This window comes from Triturus cristatus, chromosome 3_1 (assembly GCF_964204655.1).
Source record: "Triturus cristatus chromosome 3_1, aTriCri1.1, whole genome shotgun sequence".
In the NCBI taxonomy this organism is placed as follows: domain Eukaryota; kingdom Metazoa; phylum Chordata; class Amphibia; order Caudata; family Salamandridae; genus Triturus; species Triturus cristatus.
The window spans coordinates 953,484,829-953,503,979 of record NC_140583.1 but is presented as its reverse complement, the minus strand read 5'-3'; the positions used below and the strand labels follow the sequence as shown (position 1 = coordinate 953,503,979).

The following is a 19,151-nucleotide window of genomic DNA, read 5'->3' as shown; positions in this document are numbered from 1 at the left end:
AAATGTTGAAATTGGTAACTTGATCTCAAGTCCCCCTTTCCCATGTTGTAAAGCTTGATGTTTGTATGTTATTGGTTAGATAACTAAGAGGATAGAAGAAGTCCTCTGATCATGATTCATGGCACATGAATACAAAACTTACATCACTTAGCTGATTAGCTGCCCTCTTTGCCAGTTCCACATCAGGAGGGTCCGCCAGCGAAGTAAACTGGGCTTTCCTTTCATTGTGTCCTTTTTTGTAGACAATCTGGAAAAAAGATATATAATAAGTCAAACATTTTATAAATTACATGTATAAAACAGTCAAAGGTACTTTGAAATGCTCTAATCTGAAGGTACAAGCTATTGGTGGCATATATAAATAATTTAATAGCATATTGTACTTAAACAAAGTTCTCACTTGTTCTCTTACACATTTTTGGGACACATACAATTATTATCTCGTAAACCTCTGCTATAGTGATGGGAGATATTTCTAAATTCTGTCCTGCTGAAGTCTAGCCAAAACAACACTGCAATTAGTACGTCCCAAAATGTTTAGAACCACAGCCCAATTTTTATAATGACAAAATTTGGCGGCCCACCTTGCTTTAATCGACATGAGGCAGGAGCTCTTTTAATGTAATTGAAGAATTGTGTGGTAGCGCACTGTCATTTACGAACAGCACATTTCCAGTTGTAATGGGCACACAATTTACACAGTCATACAGTTTTACTGATACAACTATACTGCACACAAATGATAATCTGTGAAAATTGAGTTTCCGTGAATATGTATCATTGGTGCTTCACCAAGTAAAGTGTCTTAATTTGTTTGGATACTATTAAAATCTTTGTCTCCATCACACTTCAGAATTACAAACAATTTGCTTAATTTTTGCTTTCCTAGCTGCTGAATGTGTACAGTTCATCAACAGATATATACATTTCAAAACATAATAAATGATTTGTCAGGGGACATAGCCTGACATTTGACCTCTGCCTTTGAAGTGTGGGAAATACAACAAGATAAATACAACATTTAAAGACATCTTATTTATTCTTGGGCTTTTGCGCCCCTCAACAAGAATTGGGCTCGCGAGCGCCCCACAATTTTGGAAACATTGCTCCAAACCATATAGTAAGTTACCTGGGACATTTGAAATTATGGCCTTCTGCATTACAATATTATAAATGACATTTTTAACTTTCAAGCAAGCCACCCCATCATTCCAAAAGTACTACAGAATTTTGTAACCTTAAATAACCCCATAGTTTTTTTAATAACTTTGTAAAAATAACTCAAATAGATATCTAAAAAGCTTAGAAGAGAAATTAAATGCAAATAGCTTTCATATTTTTTTTTTTTAATGTGGGCTTAGTTGAACACATTTGTAAGCATTGAACTGTTGATCAACATTTAAAATGAAAGAAATGCTCATTTTAACTGTGCAAAAAATGTAGGCACATTTTGTGAAAGAGTTGGGTTTCCCAATACGGTTGAACAATCACAAATACTATTAAACAATCCCAATTTATTCATAACAAGTTTTAAATAGAATTTACTTTTCAAAAACATATATCAACATTTTTTAAAGTTATTTCTGTTAGGAATCAATGTTCCATGCTTGGAATAACCATCCAAATAACTGCTTGTCAAGCGTTTCCTGAAAACAGACTGAACTGTATAAAAGCATTTTTGACTGATGTCTGTGCCAGGGCACGTAGTCAGCCAGCAACCATAAAAAATTATCCATCCGCATCCCACCGAGTTTCTACCAGCCTCCAAAATATGGCATACTGCCTGCACTTTTCCTTACTCTCACTAATTCTTCAGTACTACACATTTGTCAATTTAAATTGAGTTGCAAGATACTGTTGCCTTCTACACAAGCACACAAGGATAAGCCACTGTGCCATGTTAAGATACTAATGCTCTCACACAAACAGATTCACAAATTCGTAACTGTTTCAAAGTGTGACTACAGGGTGTAGAGTAAAACACCTGAAATAAATAGATATCATTTGCTATTGTAAAACAGATGATTATTTCCCCAGAAATGTTTTTGTAAAACAAAGTCCTTTTTTGTATATGCTAAGCAATTACTACAATTCACTATTTGTTACTTACATCCCACATTTTAAGAATAGAATTCCAATGGCACCGCACTTGCACCATATATCTCAAGTTAATCCCAGCAGGATTAGGCAAAGATTTTGGGTTGGGAGAACCATGGCAATCTGTCGTATACGATAAGGAGACGGACAGTTTTCTCAAGCTGTGGGAAGCCTACAGCATCTGTTGTGTAACTAGAATGTTTTGACTTTTTGAAAACTTTTTTTCCCTTATAAATTTGACCTATTGTGGACATTATCAAGGCCTATTTACTTTATAAAGAAGAAAAACGTTTTCCTAGTTTTCAGGTTTTTAAAGTTAATAGTATATGTATTTGCCTATGAATAATTAATTTTGTTGGCAACTAGTCATCATAAGAGAAAAATACATTTTTGTGGCATAGATACAGAAAAGATAAGATTAAAAAATTACAGTTTCCTCTGAAATTTAAAAACTATGATAAGACAATAGTAATAAAATCCGTACCCAATATTAGGTGACAATGGAACGCAAAAGGCATGAACGTTTGGACTTTTTAAAACAGACAAGGTTAGGACCATAAAAACTGAAAATAACCCAATACTTGTAACTATAAATTAGTTGGATTATTTATTTATGGAATACTTTCACATTGATGAAAATAAATGAAATATTGGTGTTTGTTCAGAGTAGTTGGTTGTATTATGACTTCTAAAATACCTGGAATTTGGATTATATCGGGGTTTTAGTTCTTAATCCGTCTTCCAACCTTTTTATGCTTTTAAGTTACTGTTTAAGACACTTTTACTGGAGGTGAATTGCTAAAGCTTTTCTCTTTCGAATTAAGCATGTGGAACCAAATTTTGAATGCAAGGTAGGAGGTCAAACTCATTTTTGTAGGCTTTTTCATATTGTACCTCATAGTACCAACAATGCAAGAATGAGTTTGTACCTTAGCTTCCGAGAGATGTAACCCTGCTGTTGCTGTAAGTAGTAATTCACTGGTTCATACCAAACTAACTACTGTTTTCCAAGATTTTCTGGTTGTAAAATGAGAGCGATTTGCATCAGTGGAAAAGAAACATATGCAACTCTTGCCCCTGACACCCCACTTTCACAATGTATAGATCTAGATCACAGCAGGTTAAACCTTGCAAAGCACATACATGTTTACATGTCTAGATTATCTGAATTGGGTATAGCAATACAGGTCATACTGGGAAATAGTATCCTGTCAAGATACTGGAAACTGATATAAATAGTGATCATTCTGGCATGACAGAGCCACAAATGAATACAGAACATAAAGTACACTAGTTCTCCATAAAAATGTCCCTGCAAAACTTACATCACTGAAAGCCTTCTGAGCACTGGCCACTCGCCTGAGTTCAGGGCTGTCGGAGTACGGAAAAAACATGGATTTGTCTTCTTCCCAGTCTGCAGTGTAGAGTTTCTTAACGGGAGAGAGAAATTTAAGACTGTTACATATAAATGCAGTTTTAACAAAAGCACAGTTGTAGGAACAGAGGTTTATATAAAATAATTAATACAGAAATTGTGTTTTGAGGCTTCAGCGTGCGTAAACATAGCCACTAAAACAGAATGCCTTCCACGAATTTCCAAAGTGAAGAAGTTATTTGTGGAATCATAATTTAAGTTACACACCCAAATAAATATCCTACTTTTCTTCTCATCTGATTTTTAGAATGATTGGAAAATTGTCAAAGAAATTTTTCTAACCAGTGTTTACCAGAATTTGACTCTACTGCTAGTGGGCATTGCAAAAGGTGGTCTACTCTGACCCATTTCTTTTCTTGTTTGTAGAATGGATCAATTCCCAAATAAGTTCTGTGCAAATCAAAGGTTTATATTGGGGTCTGCCCAGGATTTGCATCCACTTTCAACCTTCTGGTGGTTCTCAAAGTCCTCAGGGGTGCATAAACATATTTAAGCAAACCATAGATTTCCAAGAATCTCCCTCGCCCCCTTCCTCTGCAAGGCAGATAATCCAGAGGACTAAGGGTGAAGAAAGTGTTCTTTGGCACATTTCCATTTCTGCTTGCTTTTTATGACCATACTGAAACTACTTTTACAGATGGAGCAATAACTCTATATATAAACCTGTGATAAATACAGTGTTGCATATGATTTCTAGCAGAGACGTAGCTACCATTGGTGCAGCAGCACCTCGACACAGAGCCCTAGGAGTCCATTGAACTCTGAGAATGCTGTTTTACTTGCGTGCACTAGGGGCCAAGGCATCTTTACTATGCTACTGTGTCCGACTTTGTAACCAGTCTTTGGGGCCTATTAGGAAGGCGGGCGGACTTTAGTCCACCCGCCACCCTAGCGGTGCTGGGACCGACTGCCAGTGGTGCGGCGGTCCCGCACCGGCACTTAGGATGCCACCATGGTGATGTCATCCTCTATTCCCAGCATTGTGGCGGGAGGTGCTCACAGCACCGCCCGCCACAATGCTGGGAATGCATTGTGTGCATTTGCATGCACAACGTGGCAGGCACCGCGTGCTGCCTGCCACGTCGTCCATTCAAATGCAGGGGGGTACCATAGGTACCCCCATGTGCCCCCCAACCCCCAACATCTTGGGGGCCCACAACGGGCCCCCAACTGTGGAATCCGCATGCTACCCGCTGCAATTGTAATATGGATGGTGGTGTCTAGCAGACACCACCACCATATTCAACCCTTTTCTGCCTGGTCGACTCGTCGACCGGGCGGAAAAGCGGCGGAAGGTCTTTCCGTCCGACGCGGTCCCCCCCGCCATCATAACATGGTGGGGGAAATGAGAGGCGGGCAGGGTATGATGTAGGGCAGATCGCCACCACCATGCGGGCAGTGGCGATCCACCCTACATCATAATACACCCCTTTGTCACCTTCCTGGGTCCTGTTCTTTCGCTGCAGTAACTGTTTGTGTGATTTTAGGGGGAATGTCTATGCAAAATATTTTTGACTGTCCACAAATCTTTAACATTTCTGTTGTTTCGCGCATTTTCAATTGTCACATATATCCTACCACCATTACCATACCCAGACCTTCTTTTGTCCTGCACATGGCCCTAAAGTTAAGACAGTTAAAAACAAGCCACACATTACCATTTTCCTCAGCTGTGAGCGGAATTTGTGGCTGGTAAAGTCTGCAAATTTTGTTTCTATCAATTAGAATTTGGGATATGAAACCGCAAATACAAGTTGCAACATAGATTTTTCACACTGTCATGAGAGATTTCATGTGTGGCCTGCAAATTATGGTATCTGTAGCGGATTCTTGTGTTGCTGTCCCTGTCAGAATAATAAAGCTTGGTCAATAATCATTTGTCTCTTTTTTCTGTTGACTGACATTCATCACTGTCAAATTTGTTACTAAAAGTCATGTTCTTGCTGCTCTTTCCTGAGGCAATATTAGAGACATATCTATTTGTCCCCAGATCCTCGTCAACTCAGATTATTTAATTAGACTGTTGAGGGTGAATTTAGAGTTGCAACATGTCTAATGGGTACATATTAGCAGCCATACATTCTGTGATAATTGATTGTTTAGTTTCCAAGTCTAAGATCCAAAAGTGACTCAATCTTGTGACAATCTTGATTCGTCACATCATTTACATCAAAGAGGTATTATAATTTGTAAGGAACTATCACTGCAAAATACTATGTTTGGTTGGAGTCTTTTAAATAAATGTGCTGTTGTCACATAAATGTACAATTTTGGTGTCATTTTTATACACTGTATACTCTGAATATACCATGACTAGTTTTGCTTTGGCCTTAGAACAATGAGTATATTTATAATGAAATGTATCACTACCATTATATCGTCAGCATAGAGTATGATTTATTTCGATTAAAGTCTTGGATTGACCATGGACTCCTTCAATGCCCCTCACTATTTCATTGCTGAAGCCCATTTTTTAAGACCTCATAAGTATGTTCAGCAGGTGCTGTTTATGTTTTTTGAATCACTGCTATATATATTTTTTCCAGGCAGAACTTAAAACCAAATGTCTTCAATAAAGGAATGCTTGGAAACCAAAGCTTGAAAAATTAGCCTGAATTATATCTAAGACTAACTAATCCTAAATTACATTGCGTGGTAAGTATTTTTTTGAATAAGTGCGGCTAAAATATGTTTATTGGCAATCCCCATTTACTTTATTTTTCATAGCTGTAATTTGGAATGTACTTGGGATATTGAACTTGACCAGGGCTTGACTGGGAACACAAACCAGCCCTGGCAATACAGCTGGACCGGCCTCCCGGGGATGCTAGTGAGAAGCACTGCTGACCGTTTGTTACAGGAGGGTGATATTGCTGCACTGCCGGAAAATCTCCCCATGTAACAAAACCGTCCCGCACCTCTTAACAAGCATTGGCATAGCCAATAGGTCTCGCCTTTGGGACCTTATAAGTGTTTAGCTATGCAACAGTTGCATAACTAAATAGTTATGAGGTCCCAAAAGCGAGACCTATTGGCCATGCAAAGCGGCCGTGCGGCCGTGAAAGTGATCGCGATCACGATCAAACATCAAAGCGGCCGCGAAAGTGAAAGTAATCGCGGTAAAGCGCGGCACGCGCGCCCGGGCACATGCACTGTAGCTCTAGGCTGGCCTGGTAGCAGTTTTTGGAGCCCTCTCAATAAGTCTCGCCAGACCAGCGCATGCGCTGGGTCAGGCGAGACCTAGAAAACCAGCCCCCATCCTTCCGGCCCTCCGGGAAAGCGGAAGGTGCCCGCTACACTCAGTCGGGCCCTGAACTTGACCTCATTCTTTTACACTTGGATTCATCAACATAAAATAATCAATTCAACTTATAATAAAATACCTCTAACACTTGAAATCTCCCCAAGATATTAAATTCAACCTATATCCAAAGAGTTAATGCACACTTTGTTTTCAGTGAACCAACTTACTTCTCCAGTTGCAAATGAAAAGCAGAAACACCAGCTTATGAGGTATGCAAAGAGGAGGCATTTGTTATACCTATGTGGATCGCTGCCATGCTGTCCTTACCTTGCTAAACATGGCAGAGTTTTTCACAGCCTGCACAAGCTCAGGGGCATCGGGGGGAAGCAGGTACTTTTCTTTTGTATCTTCCCAGTTCTGCTTGTATAAAACCTGACAAAAGGAAAAGGCTTTTTATTCAAGTGTTTCCTTTTGGGTAGGCAGCCATCTTTTTCACTGTGTATCTCTATTTCCATCTTACATTCTTTAGGTAGGCGTACAGTTGTGCAATATTGTGCAATATTTTCGGGAAGCAGCACAAACCTACCGCCCTCGGACACACACTGGGAAACAATAGTAATGTAAAAAGAACATGCAGTGAGGTAAGGAGTTGTAAAGTGCAGGGTGGTGGAAGAAAGAGGCATAAGGTGGAATCATGACTAGGCAGCCCTAGAAATCAGCAACCCCAGCATGAAGGAGAGTGGGCAGCAGGTCCTAACAAAAACTTTGGCTGCTAGCCCTTATTGACTGAATTGGCTATGGATAGGGACAGCTAGAAATTAGAAATATGCTGAGCTTACCTTGCTAACTTGCTGTGATACTTTCTTGGCATGCTCTATGTCCCTCGCGAGCACATCAACGTGGCAGTTCGTTTTTGCAATATCCCCTTCCATTCGATATTTAATCTGTGATGATGCAAGCAAGGAAATTCAATGGCAAGAAACGCTAAAAGTACAAAAACACAAAACGCTGCAAAGACAATTCTGGGACATAACAAAAAATTGTAAAGTGTGTATCATCCCGGTTGCTTATGAAATGTTTTAAGATATTTTAAGAAAGAACAGAACAACAAATATAAGTAAAACACACAGACCTATGAAAGGTGATTACCTGGTAAGTAAGATGAATTCGGAGGTGTGTGCTGACACATACCTAAGTAAATCCATCACTTACTTATGGTATGATACATGTACAGTCCCCAGTTGCAACTGATGAAGTTGCCTTCACTGAAGATTCAAAAGTAGAGTTGACCTTCTCTAGGTTAGAACCAGGGATCCTCAGATTGGGAAATATTCTAAATGAATACTTCATCCACTGGGAAGTGTCTATCCACATTGTACATGGCACAATGAAGAGGCGTTTTCTTCCCTATTAAACTTGGTCCTTTGAAGCAATAGATCTAGACTGGAGACTTGATTTTAGAGTTTGCTAGACTGGTTACTGCATCACAAACATGTCAGACATCCTGTCTGCCATATTACAACTGTTGTATATCTTACAGCACTACTAGTAAGGCAAACAGGATATCTGTTACGTTTGTGACAGAGTACGCGTCTCCAAACTTTAAACCACGCCCTATTTATGAAAGAAGTCACTGTACAAGAGAATTCACAGGTCCTTGAGAAAGATCAATTTTAATTACCAATTTTCCATTTCTAACATACTTTTAGCTATCAGATAAAGGGCCAGATGTACGACAATCCAAATTGCGACTCGCAATTTGCACTCAATTGCGAGTTGCAAATTGCAAGTCGCAATTTGGAATGTACTACAGTGTGTTCAACACTGTTTGCGATTCCCAATGGGGTCGCAAATTGCGAGGCTCATGAATATTAATGAGCCTCTCTCAATTTGCGAGCCCATTGGGAATGACAGGCCCTCCCAGGGAGGGTGGCCTGCTGGGCTCAGCAGGACACCATGTCTGGGACTGCTTCTAAATAAAGCAGCTTTTTTTTTTTATTGTAGCCTGTTTTCCTTAAAGGAAAACGGGATGCATCTAAAAAAAAAAAAAAAAAAATGAAACATTTTCGTTTCATTTTTTAAGGGCAGGTAGTGGTCCCTAAAAAAAATATTTTTGGAGCTAGTCACAAAGGGGAAGGGGACCCCTTCCCATTTGCGACTCCATTATCACCCTCTTGAAGAGTGTGGTAATTTGCGAGTGTTTTGCAACCGCAGTCTCTAAACCTTCATACATGGCTCTGCGGTCGCTATTAGGAAGGGAACGCCCCTTCCTAATAGCGAGTCGCAAAACCTATTTAGCAAGTCGCAAATAATTTGCGACTCGCTAAATAGGCTTTGTACATGGCCCACAGTGATTTTGCATGCACAAACTGGTCGGAAACCCGTTTGCGCATGCAAAATCTCGCCGTACATCTGACCCTAAGTCTTCCCTTATGAAGTACTCACTGAGTTTAAACCCTGCCACAGGTTAATTGTACTTGTAATTGTAATTCGCATTTGTAGAGCGCATTCTCACCGTCAGGTCTCTAAGCGCTGTGAAGAGAGCCCTGCCCTAGCACGTGAGGAGATGTTTAATAATTAGGTTGTGCCCCAGGCTTCCGCAAAAAGGACTGTTTTTAACTTCTTCCTGAAGGGGAGAAGGGCGTGTTCCTTGCGAATGTTCTCCGGCAACTTGTGTCACAGTTGAAGAAAGGAGGTTGCAAAAGGCTCTTCCTTCTTTAGTAGTCAAGCTAAAGCGGGGGCAGGCCAGCAAGCCGGCCTCCGAGGACCGTAGCACCCTGCTAGGAGTATAGTTGACTAGACGATTTTTGACGTACGTTGGGGCTTGGCTTTATGTGCGATGCAGAGGCCCTTGAACTTGGTTCTCTGCCAAACCGGGAGCCAATGCAGCTGACGTAGAAGGAGGGTGGCGTGAGCCCTCCTAGGCGCTCTAAAAGTTAATCTGGCGGCATCATTCATGATGACCTGTAATCTGGCCAACAGATTTCCTGGGAGGCCGATGTACAGGGAATTCCCATAATCTAGGCGTGACAGTATCATGGCCGATACCGCCATTCTAAGTGTGGCAAACGTGAGGAGGGGGGCTAGGTTTCGTAGCTGTCTCAGCATGCCGATACATGTTCCTACTACTGCCGAAACCTGCTGGGTCATCGAAAGCTTGGCATCAATTTGGATGTCCAAGCTCTTTACGGCCGGGGCTGGTTCAGGATCTGTGCCCAGTTCTTGTGGCCAAAAAAGGTAGCTCCAGGGGTTAGTGTCTGTGGTGACGGCCAGAACCTCGGTTTTATCAGGGTTAATTTTGAGGGAGTTAACACCATTTATGATTTTTAGATTTCGGGGGCATTCCTACTGAATATCAATATATATCCTAAAAAAATAAAACTATTTTGATTAGGGTTTACACCAAGTGTTAAATAAAACAGCGAGCAAAATCTGTCATTTTCCAATGAGATTGGGACTAGTGTGAGGTAAGCAGATATTGTTAAAATGTATTAGAAACGTCTCACAGAAATGTAATCTGAAGTTCTGAACAACAATATTACCCATTATTATAGTATCTAGAAACAGGTTGTAATAATTGATACCAATGCAATAACTGAATTGTTCCCTTTTTAAATTTTTGTTATCTTATTTTTGAAGGCACTTTTTAATTGTCAGACTTACATTGCACATATGTTTCTTTAGATACCAATTTGACTCAATTAGTTTAAACATATAAATCTACCAACAAATAAATCAGGAATCTTGATTATTGAGGCTACTAAATCCCCTGAAGTACCTGACAGTAGTAGTATAGGCCAAGAGCCACCCAGTGCTAAAACAGCCTGATTTGGTGAGGGCGGGAAGGCTGAAGTTCAAAGTTTAATCTAAAGATTGAGGTGGAATGTATTGCTTCTCTGGATGTCTCATATTTTTATGCCGTTTTTTCATTCTTGGGACACTTTTTAGACTGGCTTACACAACAGGTGGCTGGAATCACTTCTTTCAATATTTCTCTGATAAAAACTGTAATGGTACAATTGTATTTTGCAGTAAAAAGGAGGATGGGCTACAAGTTTTAATAGTTGCAAATTCTGTGAAGGCTGCTATTGCGCAACCAAGGAAGGTAGAGCCAGCCTGTGCTTCATTCAGCGGGGGAGGAACCACGAGAGCAAGTTATCTGTCATTCGCTGACGCCGCCTCCCTCCCCCTTCTGGAGGCCGGGGACTGGAGTGACCGCCATAATGTTGGCACGGTCTAGTCAGCCCTCGCCTTCTCCACATCCCTGTTTTTATTCGCCTCCCTTTATCATACACCATCCCTGTCTTGTTGATAACCTTTTCCTGTTTCCTGAAATAGAAGATGGACCAGCTGTGTACAGCCCTTGACCGAGAAGATCAATTTGTTCTTCGGTGCTGATGCCAGAAGATGGGGGAGCCCAGACTTCAGTGTTAGTGCGCTCACAACGTGCAAGTCGCTGCCCTCCCCCCGGAAAACTTCTCAAAGGAGAGAGCCAACTTTGATTATGTTGGTTTGACCAAGACGTAGCCTTTATGCACACGTACCAGCCAGAGATAAACTCATAGCCAAGTAGACATTGCTTATTCAAATAGGGGACACAAGATCAGTAGCATCTTAAAGATTGTACAAGCAAAACAATTGTCTCCACTTTGCCATTAACGCACAAATCTCCGGAATGCATAGTTCCAGAAGGCCCCCCTTTCCTTATACATTACCCACGCCCTCCACCCAGGGTCAGATTGGTAAGGCGGGCACTCGGGCAATGACCAGGGGCCGGTATCAAAGTTTCAGCTGTGGGCTGCTTCTTGGGGCAGCATGGGGGCCAACTTGGGCTGTGTCTGGTGTGTTCCGATGCCGCTGCCGGCCCAGTCGGTGTCTGAGTGGCCTTTCTGGAGGCGGATGGGCTTCCATCTGCCTCCAGATGCATGCATTTTGAGCGGGGCGGGGGGCCTGAGCAGAAGTGGCCTCACTTGTTTTCAGGTGTGTTTTTTTATGTAAGTAAAGTTAAGAAATCATTCCTCTGTCAGAGATCCCCCCTTCTTTTTATAAAACTTTGCCGAAGCAGTGTTTTACGGAAAGGCAATATGCAATTGTAGGCCATTTTTTTAGCGCGCCCGGGCCGATTTTTAATCCCAATCCAACCCTGCCTCCAACATGGGCATCAGAGAGATTATTGGCCAGTATACATTAGTGGCAACTTCCTCTCCTTCACACAGACGGTGGTTGGGCAACACCCTTAATTCCATATCAACACATATGCCAGGGCACCGCATAGAGCTCAGTCCCTGCCGGTTTACCTGCAACTGTGCAAAGCCCCCAAAATGTTCAAATCCAGGAATCAGGGGACAGGGCAGAAAGGATCAGGATCACCAGCAGGTCAGTTCTCCCTCCTGCTAGCCAAGTGCCCGCATCAATCCACACCCTACCGAGTGCTGGGTCAATCCAATAAATCAGTCAAAATGTCTAGGGTAGTCCCCTTTTCTGCTGCTAAAATTCCACCAAATATTTTCCAGGAGTGCTTGGGTGGATGTTGGGTACTTCAGTAGGTTGGTTGTGAAGGTGCGCGGTAGAGGGAAAAAGAAGGCTGATCCCTCACCTCCGCTTGCCTTAAATGCCCCGTCCTGGCACCTCTCGATGACATCACAACCTACATGACACCAACAATGCACTCCTCACTTCGCTGCTCCTACCCGTGGTGCGACTAATGGTGCCCATTCTGCTATTTGTGGGGGGAACCTGGTCAGGACACTTGCTGCCAACTGCTCTCTTTGTCGCCTTGTAACATGCTGGTGCGCGGTCCGATATGACATATTTTTCTTCATTTTTGTAATTTGCTATTTTGACTTCAGATCATGATTTGTTTAAAATTTTTAAATTTGGGGATGTGTTTGTGTGATTCCATCATATTTCCCAAATACTGTCATTTGTTCAAGTCTTGGAATAGACTTCTAGAATACTCTAAACATGACAAGTGAGTTTCCAGAATATAATAAGAAGCACAACAAAAGTTAGACAATAAAATCTTCGCAATCATAGTTATTAAGAACACCACAAAACCTATGGCTTTCAAATGTAGTTAGTTGAGCACAATATTGTGGTTGTGTGACTGTAGATAGTGACCCGTTGCTATACCCACCTCGCTCAGCTGCGCTTGCGCTTTTCGGATTCTGCGAAGTTCAGGCGTGTCCGTGGAGATTGCATATGGTTCTCCCCTGTGTTTCTCATACTGTTCTCTGTACTTGTTCTGCGTGAAAAAGCAGGTACATGTCAGTTCACAGGCCTGCATTATACCTACACTTCACACACTCCACTTCCTCTTTCGCCAGCTCTCACCCACCAACAAGGAGTTGTGCTCAGGCTGACATATCGATTTAAAACTAGTTTAAACTGCGCATGTTTCTTCTATTTTCAGATCTATATATCTACTTAAAGGCATCCGTTTTTAAAACCTATATTGTATTGTAGAATTCCCTAATTCACTAGTTTTATCAATCAAGGACAGACTGACAATGACCTTTGGAAAAAAGAACATATTTAAATGCAAGATTTAGTTTATGTATGTATGTGTGCAGGTTAGAAGCTGAAAACAATAAGGGCCTCATTTATGGTTAATTGGCTTAGGGCAACGCAGCAAGTCTTTTTGCTGCGCTGCCCTATGCCAATGTGAAAGGGCAGGAATACACTGTATTTATGAAATAAGGTGCATTCCTGTCCTGTCCCCCTGCACTGCCCAATTTTCTGACTTGTGCCAAAGCAGACGGTGCAAGGGTGTCAGCCTTGCATGCAGGATTGTTTTGTTAAGGAACATGCACCTTCCTGCACAAATAAATCAAGAGATGTGATTTCCAGAATGCAGCACACATGGAAAGAGGAAAACACGAGGAGAAATAAAAATAGGTCTCCTCATTATGCCTGCTCTGGGGAGGTGTAAGGTTTTGGTGATGCCCCTGGTTTACGTGATTAAGTAAATCTGAAGGGGGCAGTGTCAAAGTCCATGGGTGTTGTATGGAAAAACCCACCGCAACGCCCATGGAACACCTCCCTGGTGCAGAGTAAGGCAACGCAGTGACTTGCGCTGCCTTGCCTTACTCCATATCTATGAGGCCATGCAAAGCCACACAAAGTGACTTTGCATGGCCTATTTTGCGTGGCTTTGTGTGGCCCAGAGATATGGTTGAGATGCTTGCGCCGCTGGAGTGTCTGAAAAAGTGATGCTCTGGCGATTCCAGCCTCTCATAAATAAGCCCCTAAGTGTTTAAGGAATTGGGGTCTTCCGAGATGGCTCCATCAATGATCTTTTGCCTTTTATAAATCATAAACAAATCACTTAAATGAGATGACAAAGTTTGAATGTGGCCTCAGAGATAAACAAAAATCATGAACCAGATTCACAAAAGTGAAAAGTACGTGTACCACATAAAATTATTGAATTTACACATACTGAGGGCCATATTTATGGCCAAGTTACACAATCACCTTGCTGCGCTGGGACAGTAAAAGGGTAGGAATGCACCATTTAAAGTCAATACGGCGCATTCCTGCCTTTTCCCCTGCGCTGGTGCCCTTTTGACAGCCTAGTGCCAATGCGGGCACCCTTGCACCATCGTGCAAGGGTGCCTGCGTTGCAAGCAGGATTGTTTTAATTGAGGAAGGGACAACTTCCTGCACAAAAACAATCCCCTGAGGCTTTTTCCTCTTTCTATGTGTGATGCAGAATGCAGCACACATAGAAAGAGAAATTAAGAGGGGAAATAAACATATATCTCCTATTACGCCTTACCTGGGGAGGCATAGGTTTTTGGCACATTCCCAGGTCTGAAAAAATGGGAATGCGTCAAAATTAATGGATGTTGCATAGGAACACCCACGCAACGCCCATGAAAATGCCTCACTGGCGCAGAGTAATGCAATGCAGCGATTTGTTCTGTGTTGCATTACTCGAGATTTATGAAGCCACTCTGGGCCACGCAAACTAGCCTTGCATGGCTTTAAAAACTCATTTTTAATTTGCGTCACTCTTGCACCAACTTCCTTGGTGCAAAAGTGACGCACAAGGGCTCGTAAATATGCCCTTAGGTATTTACTAAAGGATAATTAGCAAATGTAAAACCTTTTAGACTTGTGTAATTGGATTGCACAATGTTATACATTTACACAGGTGTAAATCCGACACCTGGGATGGGAAGTGTGCGTAATAAGATGCGGTGCAGTTTGAATGTTTGTGACCGCCTATAAACACATCAGATTTTTGGGCATTTGCAAATTGCTCTCCATCATTTGCCCACCCTGAAAAAGGTTTTACATTTTCTCCTGAAAAGAACGGGATTAAATCAATTTCCTAGATGGAAAAGGGAACGGAGCATCCCCAGATCTGGTGAGGGTGTAGGTAAAAGTTGTCTCCAAAGGGGTAAATGTCTTTCCCATGGAGGAAGAAAAAAAAAATGCGCAACTGTGCAAATGTGGATCAGCACTTGCATTTCTCATTGTGTAATGGTACGGGGTGTAAAATTCAATACTGGGAAAGTTTTTAGGTCTGAAAAACACAAATGATATTTCCAGAATTACACCTGGAAACCTACATGTGGAGCAGCTTTTCAGGCCTACTCACGGAAAGGCATGTGACTTGAGAAAAAGTTAAGGTGTATATCTCCTAACATACGGTTATACTCTTGTTTGTCAATCGAGTCCTATAAATATAAATCACTTATCTCAGTGGTGTGGCTAGCCCTTAGACCACCCGGGGCCGGTGCATTGAAGAGCGGGAGGGGGTGCTGGTGGTTTTCTTGGCTTCTTGTCACCTGCACTAAAGAGCGGGGGGTACATTGCCACCCTGAAACAGCAGTTAAGAGCAGTGGGGAGGCCGCTGTCCCCAAAATTCATGCCGTCCGGGGCGGACCACCGCCCCCACCCCGCCCCCCATTGCTACGCCTCTGACTTATCTTCCTTAGAGCCATACCAAAGTGTTTATGTTAAAGTAAATCTTTATGAAGTATACACTGGAATTAAGCTATACTTGGCTGATGAGTCCTCATTAGTGCTAAACCAGTCCTAGGTTGCTTATGTTCCTGTTTATGGAGGGCCTGGCCTGGCAGTTCCCATTGGGCAGTTCCCATTGGAGCAGGGTCAAGATTGATTTGCATATGGCTGGGTCGAAATTGAAGAGGCATGGTGTACAAAATGAGGACGGAGTGGGATGCGAGTAATAACTAGTGGCTGAGATTAATTTAAGCATTCCATCCATCACTTTTTTGTGTACTATAGTAAATCTTTTTGAAGCAATATATGAATTCACTTGTAAAACGATTTATAAATAAATGTTTCTGTGCCAGTAAATCTACTCTTAGAGGTGGGAAGTGGATTTTCCAGGACCAGGAATACACTAAAAGCCTGTGCACAGTTTTACTTGTTTGTATGTGTTCAAAAAATATGTTCCTGACCTATTTCCACCCTGGAAATGACAGAGGATTTACTCTTGTCAAAGGTAGGAGTAAACCCCTTTCTGACAGCAAATGGGACTATAACCACCTCCTAATTGGTAACTGCACAAAGGGAAACGTGAGTTCTCTCTGGAGAAACTGGCGCAGAAAACAGAAAAATAATACTAAGTGCAATTACACTTGTGTGAGACATCTCCATGTGCACATTTAAACACTATACCATTATGAATGTGGAAATTCTTCTATAGGTGAGAAAACGTGAGTTCACAAAAAGTGATGAAGACGAACTGGTAAACCGCGACTGCTGCAGCTTCCCTGGGCGCTTTTGGATTTCCAACAAATAGGAAAAATGCTCTCTTATGAGGTATTAAACCTGCGCCTTGAGACCCTCACGGATGAGCAGCCACGCTTAATAAGTCCCCGATTGATTGATTGACACAGATTTCCAAATTGTGGGGCTCAGTGTATGTACCTGTATCTCATGAATAATCCGAAAATCTGGCATGGATCCGCCCTAACGGTCCCACACTGGACACCCATGCTCTAGGCTGTTTTTCCTTTTCTCTTTTAATAATCATTTCTGTTGATAGGAAAAATATCCTCTCCCTCTGAGTCCTTGAGCTGATCATCTCCCGCTAAAGGATAGCAAATGGTACAGTCCATACTGTCAGGTGAGCTGGGTAACGCAGCGCCCACCCGCTGACGGTCTCACAGAGCTCTGGTCTAGTAGAGGTGCAAAATGCATAAAACGCTTAGCTTTTGTGTAACGGTGTGTGAGACATCTACAAAGCCCAGTGAACTATTATATTGACAAATGCTGCATTTAAAGCACTGAGAACCTACGGCAACATCACGTGCACAGTGGCTTCAATTTTACACCAGGGGGGATTTTAGTGTCACTATATGCCGATGATGTGACCCTGTATGTCAACCACCCGGCAGCAAACTTGGACCCACTTATTCATGAAATCACTAGTTTTGGTGGCATTTCAGGAGTCACGGTCAACTGGAGGAAGTCCACGATCTTCCCACTGACTGCAGAAACGGACAAGTTCCAGTCGGAGTTTCCACTCAAATGGGCAAATTTCCCAGTGAAATATCTGGTCATATGGATCAGTCGGGACCCGGAGGAGCTCTGGTGCCACAACTATGGCAAATTGATGGAATGGCTAGAAAGCCGGGTGCACCGGTGGGGGTCCCTTCCATTTTCTCTGGCAGGCTGGATTGCTATTGCCAAGATGGTGGTACCAAGTTTTTATATGGTTTTATCAACCTTCCACTGCCCCTCACTAGAGTTCAAGAAGAGACTCCGATCGAATCTGATATCCCTCGCTGGGTGGGTAGACAGCTGAGGATTGCATGGGAGACACTCACTCTTCCGTTCGAGCAAGGGGGACTAGGTGCTCCAGACATGGAATTGCACTACAACTGCGCGCAGGCCCAGTTCAGGTATCATTTGGTCTACCCAACTCAGTTTATGACTCACACCGCCCCAGAAAGTGACCAGGTAGATCTGGTTCCACTGCATATGGCATTGTTCCTGCCACAACACCACCCCCGGCTCGGCATCCGTCCGGTAGGCTGCACAGTCTGGGCATGGCAGGAGCTCCGACATAGGGCACGACTAGACAGTATTCCCACACCCTCCGTGCCACTCATTCGACATCCAGCATTCCCTATTATGGCTGAAGCAGGAGTATGTCAAAGACTGCGGAAGCTGCAGCTGCACATACTGGGAAGTACATTTCCTGATGGCATGTTTATAGGGTTGGATTAGGCACTGGGGGCTAACCACAAGGGACTAATGGACAGACTGACATACTTTCAGCTCAGAGCAACATTGCATACAACTTATGACTAATTCCCGACATCACCTCCAACAATCAAAGTCTTGGAAGACTTCCTGACCAACCCGTCACCCCGCAAACTCATTACTTGCCTATACTATGGTATGCAGCGTGAATCCGCAGTAAGCACCCCACCGGCACAGCGTAAATGGGAGGAATGCCTGGGAGCCCCCTTTGACGAGGGATTGTGGGAATATAGTTTTGCGCAGGCCAGGGAGCTATCGCCCAATTACAGATTGTGATTGATTTACTTCAAATTTATTAACAGGCTATATAGACCCCTGTTTGGATGCACAAGGCAGGTTTGAGTGTTGATACATGTTGTATGTGTTGTAGAGCACCGGATGCCTACTTCCTGCACCTGGTGTGGGAATGCCCCGGGGTGATGTCGTAAGGGGGGGTGCACATTTGATGCCCTAGAGGAAGTGACGGGGTATAGATGTGAACGATCCCCGCTGGTTGCCCTGCTTGGATATATGTGCAATGTGCCGTCTGAAAACCGGAAGCTGACAGCTATGCTCCTACTACGTGCTAAAAGGCAAGTGGCGATGTGCTGGGGTCGAAAGCGGAAACCCCGGATGGCTGACTGGCTCAGGGACGCCGCCTTTTACCATAACCAGCTATCAGAGTTCTGGGAGTTAATGCCCGCGCAAGCGAGCCCTAACAATATCTGGGAACCGCTACAGAGCTACTTCGCTGCCCGGCCGCCCAACCAGGCGGGGGTTCCCGTTAATACTGACTAAGCAGGCACAGGATGAACGCCCCTGCACGGAGTGGGCGCCTTGCTGATTGTCCCACATCTGATGGCCGGAGAGATCACCCTCTCTTTGCCCCCTTTTGTTTTAATGTCTTCTTTTCCCCCCCATTTTTTAATTATTTGTTCACTCTTTTTTCATGACGGCACTATGGATTCTCCTGATGCAGAACAGGCTGAACCCGGCATAATTGCCCAAGTGGCCTTAGATGGCTGAAAGGACACTGGGGGTGTCATATGTTAAGTTGGACTGGCAACACATACAGCCTGATATATACAATATATGATGACACTGCATACTTATAATGATCCTTTCTGTTCTATCTAACCCTCATGG

The 19,151-nt window shown here is 42.9% G+C and overlaps 1 protein-coding gene across 50 annotated transcripts in view; it reads right to left on the bottom strand.

Annotated features, from left to right (window-relative positions):
- NEB (nebulin) overlaps positions 1-19,151 on the bottom strand; it is a 392,273-nt gene that overhangs the window by 349,940 nt on the left and 23,182 nt on the right. For all 50 annotated transcript variants that reach the window (XM_085645543.1, XM_085645542.1, XM_085645546.1 and 47 more), the window contains 5 exons: positions 12,913-13,020; positions 7,616-7,720; positions 7,104-7,208; positions 3,423-3,527; positions 143-247 (listed from right to left, as the gene is read on the bottom strand). In XM_085645543.1, coding sequence (XP_085501669.1) covers positions 143-247; positions 3,423-3,527; positions 7,104-7,208; positions 7,616-7,720; positions 12,913-13,020 — 528 coding nt within the window. The remainder of the gene's footprint in view (positions 1-142; positions 248-3,422; positions 3,528-7,103; positions 7,209-7,615; positions 7,721-12,912; positions 13,021-19,151) is intronic.